The sequence below is a fragment of the Salvelinus alpinus genome, chromosome 23, assembly GCF_045679555.1.
Source record: "Salvelinus alpinus chromosome 23, SLU_Salpinus.1, whole genome shotgun sequence".
NCBI lineage: Eukaryota > Metazoa > Chordata > Actinopteri > Salmoniformes > Salmonidae > Salvelinus > Salvelinus alpinus.
The window spans coordinates 12,995,808-13,008,970 of NC_092108.1; the positions used below are offsets into that span (position 1 = coordinate 12,995,808).

Below are 13,163 nucleotides of genomic sequence, written 5' to 3' on the forward strand. Positions count from 1 at the left end.
TGTAGTGTTGTTACGGGTCTCGTCCCGTGTAGTGTTGTTACGGGTCTCGTCCCGTGTAGTGTTACGGGTCTCGTCCCGTGTAGTGTTGTTACGGGTCTCGTCCCGTGTAGTGTTGTTACGGGTCTCGTCCCGTGTAGTGTTGTTACGGGTCTCGTCCCGTGTAGTGTTGTTACGGGTCTCGTCCCGTGTAGTGTTGTTACGGGTCTCGTCCCGTGTAGTGTTGTTACGGGTCTCGTCCCGTGTAGTGTTGTTACGGGTCTCGTCCCGTGTAGTGTTGTTACGGGTCTCGTCCCGTGTAGTGTTGTTACGGGTCTCGTCCCGTGTAGTGTTGTTACGGGTCTCGTCCCGTGTATTGTTGTTACGGGTCTCGTCCCGTGTAGTGTTGTTACGGGTCTCGTCCCGTGTAGTGTTGTTACGGGTCTCGTCCCGTGTATTTATTAGAGGTTTACATCTCGCTCTTTGTTTGGGTTACAGCCCTGTGTTTTATATATATAATGTGTGTTTGTTTTGGGGCTTCGTCCCCGTCATGTTCATGGCGCATGCTATTTTGGGTAGTGAAATAAAATTTAAAAAAATTGGCATTCCTGCGCCTGTTTCCAATCCTTATACAACGTGACATAAACACAGCACAGTGTTTATTAGTGGGGTGTTAGTCAGCAAACAAGCAAGCAAACTCACACATACAGGCACAGGCAAACACACACACACACGCAAACACACACACATGCTCAAACACACACAGATTCACACACAGAGACAAACAAACAAATTAAATACACACACCTCAAACCCACTCATCCTTCTGTTTTTGCTAAATACCAATATTTGTCTGCCCTCTGCCCACCGTGTACACAGCAAGCAATCCTTCGACATGAGATATACCTCAGCCAGCCCTGGGGTTGGAAAGTAATGACTTGCTGGAACTTTTGAGCCTGAGGGCAGGCCACTGAAGAGGGCACTGTTGTGAAAGAGGGCATATGAAGTGCTGTTTTGTGAGTGTACATCAGGCTACTCTGTTGCTATGGGTATAGGCATTGATCATCTACCGTTACCTTAGAAGCTCAGGTGAACCATTGGCTAAGAATTCATAGAATTTGATGACCAACACCCAGCAATCTCTCCATCTCTTTCAGTCTTTCTATCTTTCTCTCTTTTCCTCCCCCTCTCTCTCTCTCTCGTTCCCTCTCAGAACAGATGTATTGTTGTTCACGCCTGGCATTTTCTCCTCTCCACCTCCCACCTGTTTCACCCACACACTCTGGCTCTCTCCGCTGTATGTAGGCTCGCAGAATGAGCTGCTCATGAAAGGGAATCACTCTTTTTTTTAATCCCACTCTGATCTAGGTTCATCTCGCTTTCAACTTCATTAATCTCCCTGTTTTACATTTTATCCTTCAGCATCCTGTTGCAATTGAATTTGTTGATTAGACTACAGGTCTATAAGGGTATCATTTTATCATCCAAACTCTGTGTGATTTCCTTTTCTTCAATATAGGCCTGTTGGGTTGTACTGTGTTATCGTCATGCCAATGTGTTCTTGTTTTGGTTAGAGAAAGAAAGAAAGACGGATAAAAGGAGAGCGGTAGAGAAGGGCAGAGGGTGGATTAAAAGAGAAAGAAAGAGAGAGATGTACGTTATTGTATAGCTACCAAATTGCACTGCTTGCCAAGCATAATTGCCCCTTGCGGGACATATTAAGTACATGGTATTGAATCACATGTTCCAGAGATTCCGGTATCTCTTGGTTAGACACCTTGTATCCTTGCATTACTTACTCTACTCCCATTAATAAATATCAGCTGTCTTGTGTATCTCCACACCACCATGACCCTGCAGTACCACTCTATACCCTGAGGCACAAACAGAACCGACAAAGGTCCACTACGAGAGACTTCTGCTCCATCATCTGTCATCTCTCTCTCTCTCAGCTGACTGGGTCTTTTCAGTCTGGCACTGCGGCATTTGGCGTTTGGATTAATATTTCCTCAGCAAACAATATCTCATATGAAATCTTGTCCTGCACTGGCCATAGGAGGATGGAGGATATATTCTGGGCTTCTTGCTCAATGGTACGAATCCTTTCACCGGTTTCCTTTTGTTTGTAATGTTTTTTAACTCGCCCCTTTAGCAGCAGGCTGCTTTCAAATGGCTTCTGACTCGAGCCTTTTGAGCCGGTTGTTTGGCGATTATTATTCAATGAGACTGAACTGAATGGATTAATTGATGTACTCAGCTGTGGTGGTGGAGCTCGGCGGCAATACAGACATGCAGATGGAATTGAAATGGTCCCTTCATTCGGAATGTCTGTGAGAAAGCAAAAAGATGACTAAAGTGGCGCAGCGATCTAAGGCACTGCATCTCAGTGCTAGAGGCATCACTACAGACCCTGGTTTGATTCCAGGTTGTATCACAACCGGCCGTGATTGGGAGTCCCATAGGGCGGCGCACAATTGGTCCAGCGTCGTCCCAGTTAGGGTTTGGCCTGGGGGGGTGGGCTGTCATTTTAAATAAGAATTTGTTCTTAACTGACTTTCCTAGTTAAATAAAAAATAATTAAATCTAAATGGGTTTGTTATTTGCGGTAACTTCTTTGTTGTTCTAATATCCCAAACTGACATGTCAGTTTCAGTTTCACCAATGAAAGATTCTAGCTAATGAGAAATGATCTTTTTGAGGTTGTAAAAGAAGGAGCTGAGGCGCCCTCTAATGTCTCAGAACTACTCCTACAAGTTAGAGTATCTTCATCATATCAGGTTTCATCTGTGAGAAGGGACGTTCCACTCAAAACACAACCTTCCATGTACAAATGAATGGACCAATCATATAAGGTTGTATTTTGAGTGGAATGTTTCTTTAAAACATTATTTCCCCTTATTTTTGCTAAACTCTCTTGACTCCCTTCTTCCAGAATGTGGGAAACAGCAACCTACACCTACACCCCCTCTGTCCCTCCCATATCCCTCCTGTGTCCCTCCCGTAACCCTCCCGTAGCTAGCAGGTTTTTAATGCTTTTGTCTCTGCAGAGATTGTGAGGGCGATGACCCATTTGATCAACAATGGCATGTCCATGTACTGGGGGACATCACGATGGTCTGCCATGGAGATTATGGTAAGTAGGCAAATTCTCTCACAACTTCCCAATACGTCAACTTCATATTCCCTTCAGCAGTGTGAAGACCTGCACGATCTGTCCACATAATTCACTGTAGCATGCTTGGGATATAAATGCTTTTGAAGTCTGACATTAGAGAGTAAACAAACATTATAGTGTTTGAAAAGGTGAATGAAGTCTGAAAAGGTCAGGCGCTGTCTTGTAATATCAATACTTTTGAAGATATGGAAGTTTGGTCTGACATTAACAAGAGAAGATTGAAAAGGTGAACAGTCAACATTGTTTTCACCTTGGTTCTGTCCCCCTCCCCTCTTTCCTTCTCCTCTCAAATGTTTTCCAGGAAGCGTACTCGGTTGCGCGGCAGTTTAACCTGATCCCTCCGGTGTGTGAGCAGGCTGAGTACCACTTCTTCCAGAGGGACAAGGTGGAGACACAGCTACCTGAGCTCTACCATAAGATAGGCAGGTGTCATAGTAACACCATCTCACTAACTCACTACATTTTAGATTTGTCACACTTTGGGACTGCATTCAAGTGTCCTATAAAACACCCTTGAAATGCACAACCAGGATCAGACTGGTAACAGACTGTGCAGTAGTAGTAGTTCACCCCAAAATTCAAAGTTTGTCAAAAGTGGTCTAATGTCGAGCTGAGTCAATATTCCAAACTGCAAAAGGTAAACTCTTGATACCAGTACTTTTGTCCTTCAGTACCATGATAATCTGATGATTACCCTGCCTGTCATGTGACCTAACTCCCATGTACCATTGCAGGTGTGGGTGTGGTCTCCTGGTCACCTCTAGCCTGTGGAATCATCACTGGGAAGTATGAGAATGGCATCCCAGAATGCTCCAGGGCCTCCATGAAGGTACTGCTCGTATCTGCTTGTCCCAACAACATCTGAGGGGATTTATGAATGTCAGCTTGGTCCTCAGGTGGTGTCTAAGACTGGTCTTCTTCCTCTCTTCCAGCCGTACGCCTGGTTAAAGGAGAAGATAGTGAGCGAAGAAGGGAGGAAACAACAGGCCAAGCTGAAGGAGCTCACTACCATCTCTGAAAAGCTGGGCTGCACTCTGCCACAATTAGCTATCGGTAAGATATCAGTAACACAAATGCTGAAAAGACAAAGTTGATGGTTTTCACGAAAAGCTTAGGCTCAAATTGCATTTTTATTTTAGTAATAAATCCAGGCTTTTTTTAAAGTGAGAAAGTGGCTTGTTTCCACTTCTTTCGTGCCTGTAATTGATTTTGGTGATATATTGTACATGTATGCCCCTGTGGCATCATTACATATGCTGGAAACTGTGTACCAAAGCCCTCACACATCACTGTAACCTTTACATGAGAGTGGGCTGGTCTTCCTTAGCTCTTCGGAGATTAAATCATTGGTAGGTTTTATTTAGAAGGCCATATTGAGACGGCTCCCATTTTACTTGTGTAACTACATTGTTCAGCAGACAAATTAAAACTATCGCCTGCGTTCACTTGATTGTGCCTAAGGCCCGTACAGAAAAAAGCTTTCCAGTTCTCTGCCCCTTACTTAATTTTGTATTTTTATTTAACTGGGCAAGTCAGTTAGGATCAAATTCTTGTTTACAATGACGGCCTACCCCAGCCAAACAATGCTGGACCAATTGTGCACCGCCCAATTGGACTCCCAATCATGGCCAGTTGTGATACAGCCTGGAATCAAACCAGGGTCTGTAGCAATACCTCTAGCACTAAGATGCAGTGCCTTAGACCACTGCGCCACTCGGGAGCCCAATCACACGCATGGAACGAGCTTCAAAGGGAGGTGAAATTACAGGAGCTCGTCCCTATAATTTATTTTAAAGAAGGGTTACACACTATGATGCCAAATGAAATGGGGGGGGCTGTCAATGTTCTGAACCCTAGTTGCACCACACTTTCCCAAACCATCCTGCTGTTCAATGTGTAAATGTATATTTTTTTAAACTGTAGTGCTTTGTGTTTTATGTTATAAATGTGTCTGCAACTTTGTGTGCTGCTATTTTGGCCAGGTATTGTAAAAGAGATTGTTCATCTCAATGAGACTAACCTGGTAAAATAAAGGTACCCCAAAAAATAGACAAATAACCATGCTGGATGTGGAAGATGACCCTTTATGAGTAATGGAGGGACTACCTCCATAAGGGACTTGTCCAATAACAAACGTACATTTTCTTTTTCCATTGCAAAATGTTTTCCGTTGCATGCCCTAATGAACTCAACCCTGTTACCTCCCCTTCTCTCTCTCTGCAGCCTGGTGTCTGAGAAATGAAGGAGTGAGCTCAGTGCTGCTGGGAACATCCAACCCCATCCAGCTTATAGAGAACTTGAGGGCCATGGAGGCAAGGAGCATCTCTCATATAGTTTACTTTTTCCATTAAGGGAAGAAGGACTACCTTGAAAAATACATTTTAAGCTGTTTTAGGCCCAATGCAAAATCGACCCTGAGACTCTATGCCCACAGGAGGTTGGTGGCACCTTAATTGGGGAGAATGGGCTCATGTTAATGGCTGGAGCGGAATAGGTGGAATGATAACAAAAACATCAAACAAATCAAATCAAACTTCAAAGAGTTAAGAAAATATTTACCAAATAAACTAAAGTAAAAAATAATAAAAAGTAACACAATAACATTACAATAACGAGGCTATATACAGGGGGCAACGGTACCTAGTCAGTGTGGAGGCTATATACAGGGGGTACCGGTACCGAGTCAGTGTGGAGGCTATATACAGGGGGTACCGGTACCTAGTCAGTGTGGAGGCTATATACAGGGGGTACCGGTACCTAGTCAGTGTGGAGGCTATATACAGGCGGTACCGGTACCTAGTCAGTGTGGAGGCTATATACAGGGGGTACCGGTACCGAGTCAATGTGGAGGCTATATACAGGGGGTACCGGTACCGAGTCAATGTGGAGGCTATATACAGGGGGTACCGGTACCTAGTCAGTGTGGAGGCTATATACAGGGGGTACCGGTACTTAGTCAGTGTGGAGGCTATATACAGGGGGCAACGGTACCGAGTCAGTGTGCGGGGGGGGTACATGTTAGAGGTAATTTGTACATGTAGGTTGGGGTGAAGTGACTATGCATAGATAATAAACAGCGAGTAGCAGCAGTGTACAAAACAAATGGAGGAGGGGTGGGGGGGGTGGGGGGGGGGGGGGGGGGGGTCAATGTAATAGTCCGGTGGCCATTTGATTAATTGTTCAGTAGTCTTATGGCTTGGGGGTAGAAGCTGTTAAGGAGCCTTTTGGTCCTAGACTTGGCGCTCCGGTACCGCTTGCCGTGCGGTAGCAGAGAAAACAGTCTGTGACTGGAGTCTCTGACAATTTTATGGGCTTTCCTCTGACACCGCCTATTATATAGGTCCGGGATGGCAGGAAGCTTGGCCCCAGTGATATACTGGGCCGAACGCACAACCCTCTATAGCGCCTTACGGTCAGATGCCGAGTAGTTGCCATACCAGGCTGTGATGCAACTGGTCAGGATGCTCTCGATGGTGCAGCTGTAGAACCTTTTGAGGATCTGGGGACCCATGCCAAATCTTTTCAGTCCCCTGAGGGGGGAAAGGTTTTGTCATGCCCTCTTCACAACTGTCTTGGTGTGTTTGGACCATGATAGATTGTTGGTGATGTGTACACCAAGGAACTTGAAACTCGACCCGCTCCACTACAGCCCCCGTTGATGTTAATGGGGGCCTGTTCGGCCCGCCTTTTCCTGTAGTCCACGATCAGCTCCTTTGTCTTGCTCACATTGACGGAGAGGTTGTTGTCCTAGCACCACACTTCCAGTTCTCTGACCTCCCTATAGGCTGTCTCATCGTTGTCGGTGATTGTTGTGTCGTCAGCAAACTTAATGATGGTGTTGGAGTCGTGTTTGGCCACGCAGTTGTGGGTGAACAGGGAGTACAGGTGTGGTCTAAGTACACACCCCTGAGGGGCCCCAGTGTTGAGGATCAGCGTGGCAGACGTGTTGTTGCCTACCCTTACCACCTGGGGGCAGCCATCAGGAAGTCCAGGATCCAGTTGCAGAGGGAGGTGTTTAGTCTGAAGATCCTTAACTTAGTGGTTTCCAGGTGTTTGATGCCATTCCATTTTTTTCCATTGCAAACATTATTATGAGCCATCCTCCCCTCAGCAGCCTCCTGTGCCTATGCCCTATGTACGTGTGGAGATCTGAGAGGATTTGACAGATGTACGCAATATGGTAGTAGATCCACTTGCTCACTGATAAGCTAGGTGGAAGTTACACCATATGTCTTATACCTATCAAATCATCTTAGATGCAGTAGCCTCGTGAGCCTCCCTGATCTCGCTATTGTCGATAAGGCCGGGACGATGTCCCCCCGTTGGAATGGCTATCACTCTATAGACCAATACATGCTTGGTGAAGCTGGTGTGTGAAGTGGTTCAAACTACAACTCTACCAAAGCACGAGACCAGAGAACGTGGAGGTCATTCCCATGCTGAAATGGTGAAGAAATCTACAAACTTAAAACCAATTATTCAGGCTGCAGCTGTTTAAATACTTTAGTCTGGTAAATGCATCCGATTTAAGAACATTTCTGAATGGTACTCTGAAGTATCCATTATAACAACTACAACAGACTTTGATCTCTGGTGGACAAACCAGAGGCTTTCTGTCGACTGACTATCCAGCAGACAGATCGGTGATCAGAGAGGGACAACAAAGGCATACAGATGTAAATATGTAAATTGCAATTTATTTTCGAATGAGGGGCTGTTCATGTTAAAAGTATTAGCATTTCATAAGTGTAGTTATCAACTGTTTCCCGCTCTCGAACTGTCCCCACCCCCCTTCCTTTGTCTACCAAGCCATCATATCAGCCCACTAGGGACATTTCTATCATGTCAGTAACCAATGTATGACCTTATATGTGTGTGTGTTTATGTAATTCTGTGAGTAAGTTAGTTCGTAAATAAATAATTAAGCCAATTCGTATATCGCTGACTCATGATCTATGTTAGGGTTCGTGCAGATATCCAAGGGTTTGCGACATTCAGAATATGCCTGATGAGGTCATAACGCATTAATAAGTGAGTGAAAATATCTGAAGAGTTATATTCGTGAAATAAACATTTTCCTGTGGTGCCCCGGCTTCCTAGTTAATTAAAGTTACATGATTAGTTTAATCACGTAATTAAATGACAGAAAATTGATTTGATAAATGAACAGTCTTCACATTTAATGATAGTCAACGCTACGACACTATCATCCACAGATCAGGCTGGCTGGCGAGGCTAAGGGTGCAAGGTTTAGGCGTCAATTTGGGACACTGACATCTATTTCTCAGCACTCATACTGCTCCCCTTCTCTAGTCTATGCCTACACTGTTTATTTACAATTATGGATGCCTATTGTGGTGAAGTTACTAACTAACTACTACTACCAACATAACAACTGACTGAATCAATGGTATTGTTTCTCTTCATGTATTCTAGGTCATTCCAAAGATGACAGCAGGCATTGCCACAGAGATTGACCACGTCTTGGGAAACCAACCCCAGAGGAAGAAGGACTTCCAACAAGCACATTAGGATGGAGCCATTCTACAGAACTGTGACTAATCTGGACCAGCTCTCATCAGTGGCACCTCCAGTCAGTGGCACCTCCAGTCATTGTGTGCCCAACCCTGTTTGTTTGTGTGTGTGTGTGTTCTACGCAGTTCCTCGTCCTGCCACGTCCGATCAACCAGTACTCAGTGTCGTTAACTGAGAGCTCTGCTTGACCAAGCATGCATGCCACACAGCTTCTCCACTCCACTTCAGTGCAGCTCAAACCTGCCGAACTAACCAGCCGTTATCAAGATAGCAATCAAGTCAGACTAAGATCACCTGAATCAGTTGAGGCTGCTGAGGGGAGGAAGGCTCATAATAATCGCTGAAATAGACTGTAATGGATAGAATTGTATCAAACACATGAAAACCATGTTTTTGATACCATTCCATTTACTCCATTCCAGCCATTATTATGAGCCGTTCTCCCCTCACCAGCCTCCACTGAATCTGATGTGCAAATCCCTTATGGTACACCCAGCTGTCCCGCATTCTGTGTAGAAGCCTTTGTAGACTAAACGGGACATTCATAAGGACAAACTCTTGGACAGAGGACTGTGTTCCTGTCCTCAAAGTGATGGACATGGACAAATGATCTGTCCATGAGGGTCAGTGCTGGCGGAGCCCCTCCTATCCTACAACCTGAGTGCTTACCTAACCCTGCATTGTTGTAGTGATAATTAACTGTTTCGATACATGCTGACATCTTGTGGTTTTTAACTTTTTTTCCCCCATCGTGATGCTAAAATACCAACAGAGTTGTGTTGGATTGAATATTTCAAAACGACATGTGTATTGACTGTTAAGTGATTATATATTTTCTTGTCAATGAATGCAGAAGAACACAGTATTATTATGATAGTACTTTCATAGTATCTCCCCATTTCTCTCTAACAATGCATTGTCTCTTCTGCTAACAGATATTGCAGGCATGTACATAGGTCTACCATTGGTGTAAGCAGCATTACTGGATGCTATCTAGTGCCCTCATTGCACAAACCGATATATTTTCATTTTATCCAAGTTAAACTCATGTATATGATGTATATTCTACCCTGTCATTGCACCTGGGCTAAAACTGAATACAATGTCTGTTCAAATGTAAAATGGTATAATGAGATTATGTTAGAGGTTGAGAGTTCAGTCAAGACTCTTTAATTAATTGATGTAGTTGTTAATTTGTACATACTGTATATAAATAAATATCCAGTGTGAACGATGGTATTCTCTGTGCAGAAACACCTCATATCTAGAAGTATTGCAAATATGTAGTTTAAAAAAGTAAGGCATAGACAAGGTTCCAATACGAAGAAACAAACATTTGTGACATGAATAGTCAGAATAGAATTGATTACGTCATTGGAAAACTGTCCCTCTAAAGCTGTGGATGTAGCCTACCAATTTCATTATGTAGCTTTTTCCAGCAGAATGTGAAAACAAAAACATTTCTAGATTCTTCTAGAACAGTACAGTACAAGTACAGTGGCTTGCGAAAGTATTCAACCCCATGGCATTTTCCCTATTTTGTTGCCTTACAATCTGGAATTAAAATTGATTTTTGGGGGGTTTGTATCATTTGATTTACACAACATGTAACCACTTGAAGATGCAAAATAATTTTTATTGTGAAAAACAAGAAATCAAAAAAACAGAACTTGAGCGTGCATAACTATTCACCCGCCCCAAAGTCAATACTTTGTAGAGCCACCTTTTGCAGCAATTACAGCTGCAAGTCTCTTGGGGTGTGTCTCTATAAGCTTGGCACATCTAGCCACTGGGATTTTTGCCCATTCTTCAGGGCAAAACTGCTCCAGCTCCTTCAAGTTGGATGGATTCCGCTGGTGTTCAGAAATATTTAAATCATACCACAGATTATCAATTGGATTGAGGTCTGGGCTTTGACTAGGCCATTCCAATACATTTAAATGTTTCCCCTTAAACCACATGAGTGTTGCTTTAGCAGTATGCTTAGGGTCACTTTTCTGCTGGAAGGTGAACCTCTGTCCCAGTCTCAAATCTCTGGAAGACTGAAACAGGTTTCCCTCAAGAATTCCCCTGTATTTAGCGTCATCCATCATACCTTCAATTCTGACCAGTTTCACAGTCCCTGCCAATGAAAAACACCCCCACAGCATGATGCTGCCACCACCATGCGTCACTGTGGGGATGGTGTTCTCGGGTGATGAGAGGTGTTGCGTTTGCGCCAGACATAGCGTTTTCCTTGATGGCCAAAAAGCTCAATTTTAGTCTCATCTGACCAGAGTACCTTCTTCCATATTTTTGGTGAGTCTCCCACATGCATTTTGGCGAACAGCAAACATGTTTGCTTACTTTTTTCTTTAAGCAATGGCTTTTTTCTGGCCACTCTTCCGTAAAGCCCAGCTCTGTGGAGTGTACGGCTTAAGGTGGTCCTATGTACAGATACTCCAATCTCTGCTGTGGAGCTTTGCAGCTCCTTCAGGGTTATCTTTGGTCTCTTTGTTGCCTCTCTGATTAATGCCTTCCTTGCCTGGTCCATGAGTTTTGGTGGGCGGCCCTTTCTTGGCAGGTTTGTTGTGGTGCCATATTATTAAAAAAAATGTAATAATGGATTTAATGGTGCTCTGTGGGATGTTCAAAGTTTCTGATATTTTTTTATAGCCCAACCCTGATCTGTACTTCTCCACAACTTTGTCCCTGACCTGTTTGGAGAGCTCCTTGGTCTTCATGGTGCCGCTTGCTTAGTGGTGTTGCACACTCTGGTGCCTTTCAGAACAGGTGTATATATACTGAGATCATGTGACACTTAGATTGCACACAGGTGGACTTTATTTAACTAATTATGTGACTTCTGAAGGTAATTGGTTGCACCAGATCTTATTTAGGGGCTTCATAACAAATGGCGTGAATACATATGCACGCACCAATTTTACATATTTTTTTATTTGAATTTTTTGAAGCAAGTCATTTTTTAAATTTCACTTCACCAATTTGGACTAAATCAAAATCAAAATAAATGTAAATTACAGGTTGTAATGCAACAAAATAGGAAAAACGCCAAGGGGGATGAACACTTTTGCAAGGCGCTGTATAAGTAGACCCATCTTTGGATGCATCCTCCGTTACCTCTGGCAAAACCCCATCCCTCTCCTCCGCTTGTGTCAATAGAAAACATTGGGTGGGTTCCATTATGCTGAGCCGCAGGGCACTGGTCCGTGACCGGGCAAAAGTGGTGAGGGAGGAACGCCCTTCTCAAATGGAACAGTAATCTGCGCCGCTCTGTCATGTTATCCACAAGGCGGCATGGTGCATCGTCTAGATACATACATCTCTTTTCTATCAAATAAATGTTTGAATTTTCTAACTAGTTTTCATTGGGAAGTCAGATAAAGCATTTTTTTTAAAGCAATCACTTTTGCACGTGAAAACACAGATTCCTACTCGTTACTCCACGTGCTTATTTATGTCACTTTTGTTTTGAGCCGACTTCACCATGGGCTTTGAACGGGGCACCTGGCTCACGACCCGGAGGCAGCCCGGTTACAAAACAAATGCAACCTTCATCTACTGAGTACATACCTTCGTCTCCTGAGTATAAACCAAGTAAACTTACCTATAGGTCTACTTGCTCTCTTGAGAACCTCGAGGATCTCGAAATGGAGTTGTCGGCAGTGGTGAGCTCTCTGAAGTTGAGCCAGACAAGGATGAAGTGGGTCTATTTGTGGCGAGAGGTGTAGTGGAGACTTCCAACGTTTTCCCTGAGAATCCTACGGAGATTAATTTGGACGGTAGGAGTGACATGTTTGGAAAGAGTAGATTCCTGCTTTTTGGCTGACCCATAAGTTGTGTCAAGCTGGGTAAAGGACACACTTGGAATGGTTAAATCTATGAAAGTTTCGAGAAGTGGAATTATTTCGATTTTTGTGCATCTTCCACCCAGAGGAAGCGAGCGCGTTGCGTCACGCGTCTCGGGCCTCAACCTGTACCGTGCTTTGCTTTCCGGAGCAGGGCACCGCTCAAAGGGGTGATCAGTGGGGTAGTGTTGAATGTAGAGGTGAATCAAATGAAAAATAATATTCCTAGTGTTTGTGATGCCCGCCATTTGGTGAGATGGAGACCCTGTGACAATGTCGAGACTGGGAATACCCTGTCTGTCTTGTTGAACTTTTACACAGAGTTTCTACCTGATATGGCCAGGTTAGGTTATATTTGCTATTCTGCGAGGGCCTATGTTCTGAACCCACTATGGTGCTTTAGGTGTCAAGGATTCAGACATGTTGCAGCGGTGTGTAGAAGGGAGATCCCACGATGTGAGAATTGTGCAGGAGGGCATATGTCAACTGTGGGGGCGCCCATGCAGCTGGGGATCTGAAGTGCCCTGTGAGAGAGAGACATGTTGAGATAGCCAGAGTCGGGCAAAAAAGTGTCCTATGCTGAGGCAGGGGAAGAAAGGATAGCCCAATGGTGAGTGATTCGACTGGGA

The 13,163-nt window shown here is 44.2% G+C and overlaps 1 protein-coding gene across 2 annotated transcripts in view; it reads left to right on the top strand.

Moving 5' to 3' along the window:
* kcnab1b (potassium voltage-gated channel subfamily A regulatory beta subunit 1b) overlaps positions 1 to 9,917 on the top strand; it is a 75,371-nt gene extending 65,454 nt beyond the window's left edge. For both annotated transcript variants that reach the window (XM_071361028.1, XM_071361029.1), the window contains exons 9-14: positions 3,024 to 3,109; positions 3,453 to 3,573; positions 3,886 to 3,980; positions 4,084 to 4,204; positions 5,375 to 5,463; positions 8,588 to 9,917. In XM_071361028.1, the coding sequence (XP_071217129.1) occupies positions 3,024 to 3,109; positions 3,453 to 3,573; positions 3,886 to 3,980; positions 4,084 to 4,204; positions 5,375 to 5,463; positions 8,588 to 8,683 (608 nt within the window). In that variant the 3' untranslated portion in view covers positions 8,684 to 9,917. The remainder of the gene's footprint in view (positions 1 to 3,023; positions 3,110 to 3,452; positions 3,574 to 3,885; positions 3,981 to 4,083; positions 4,205 to 5,374; positions 5,464 to 8,587) is intronic.
* Positions 9,918 to 13,163: the final 3,246 nt, after the last annotated feature.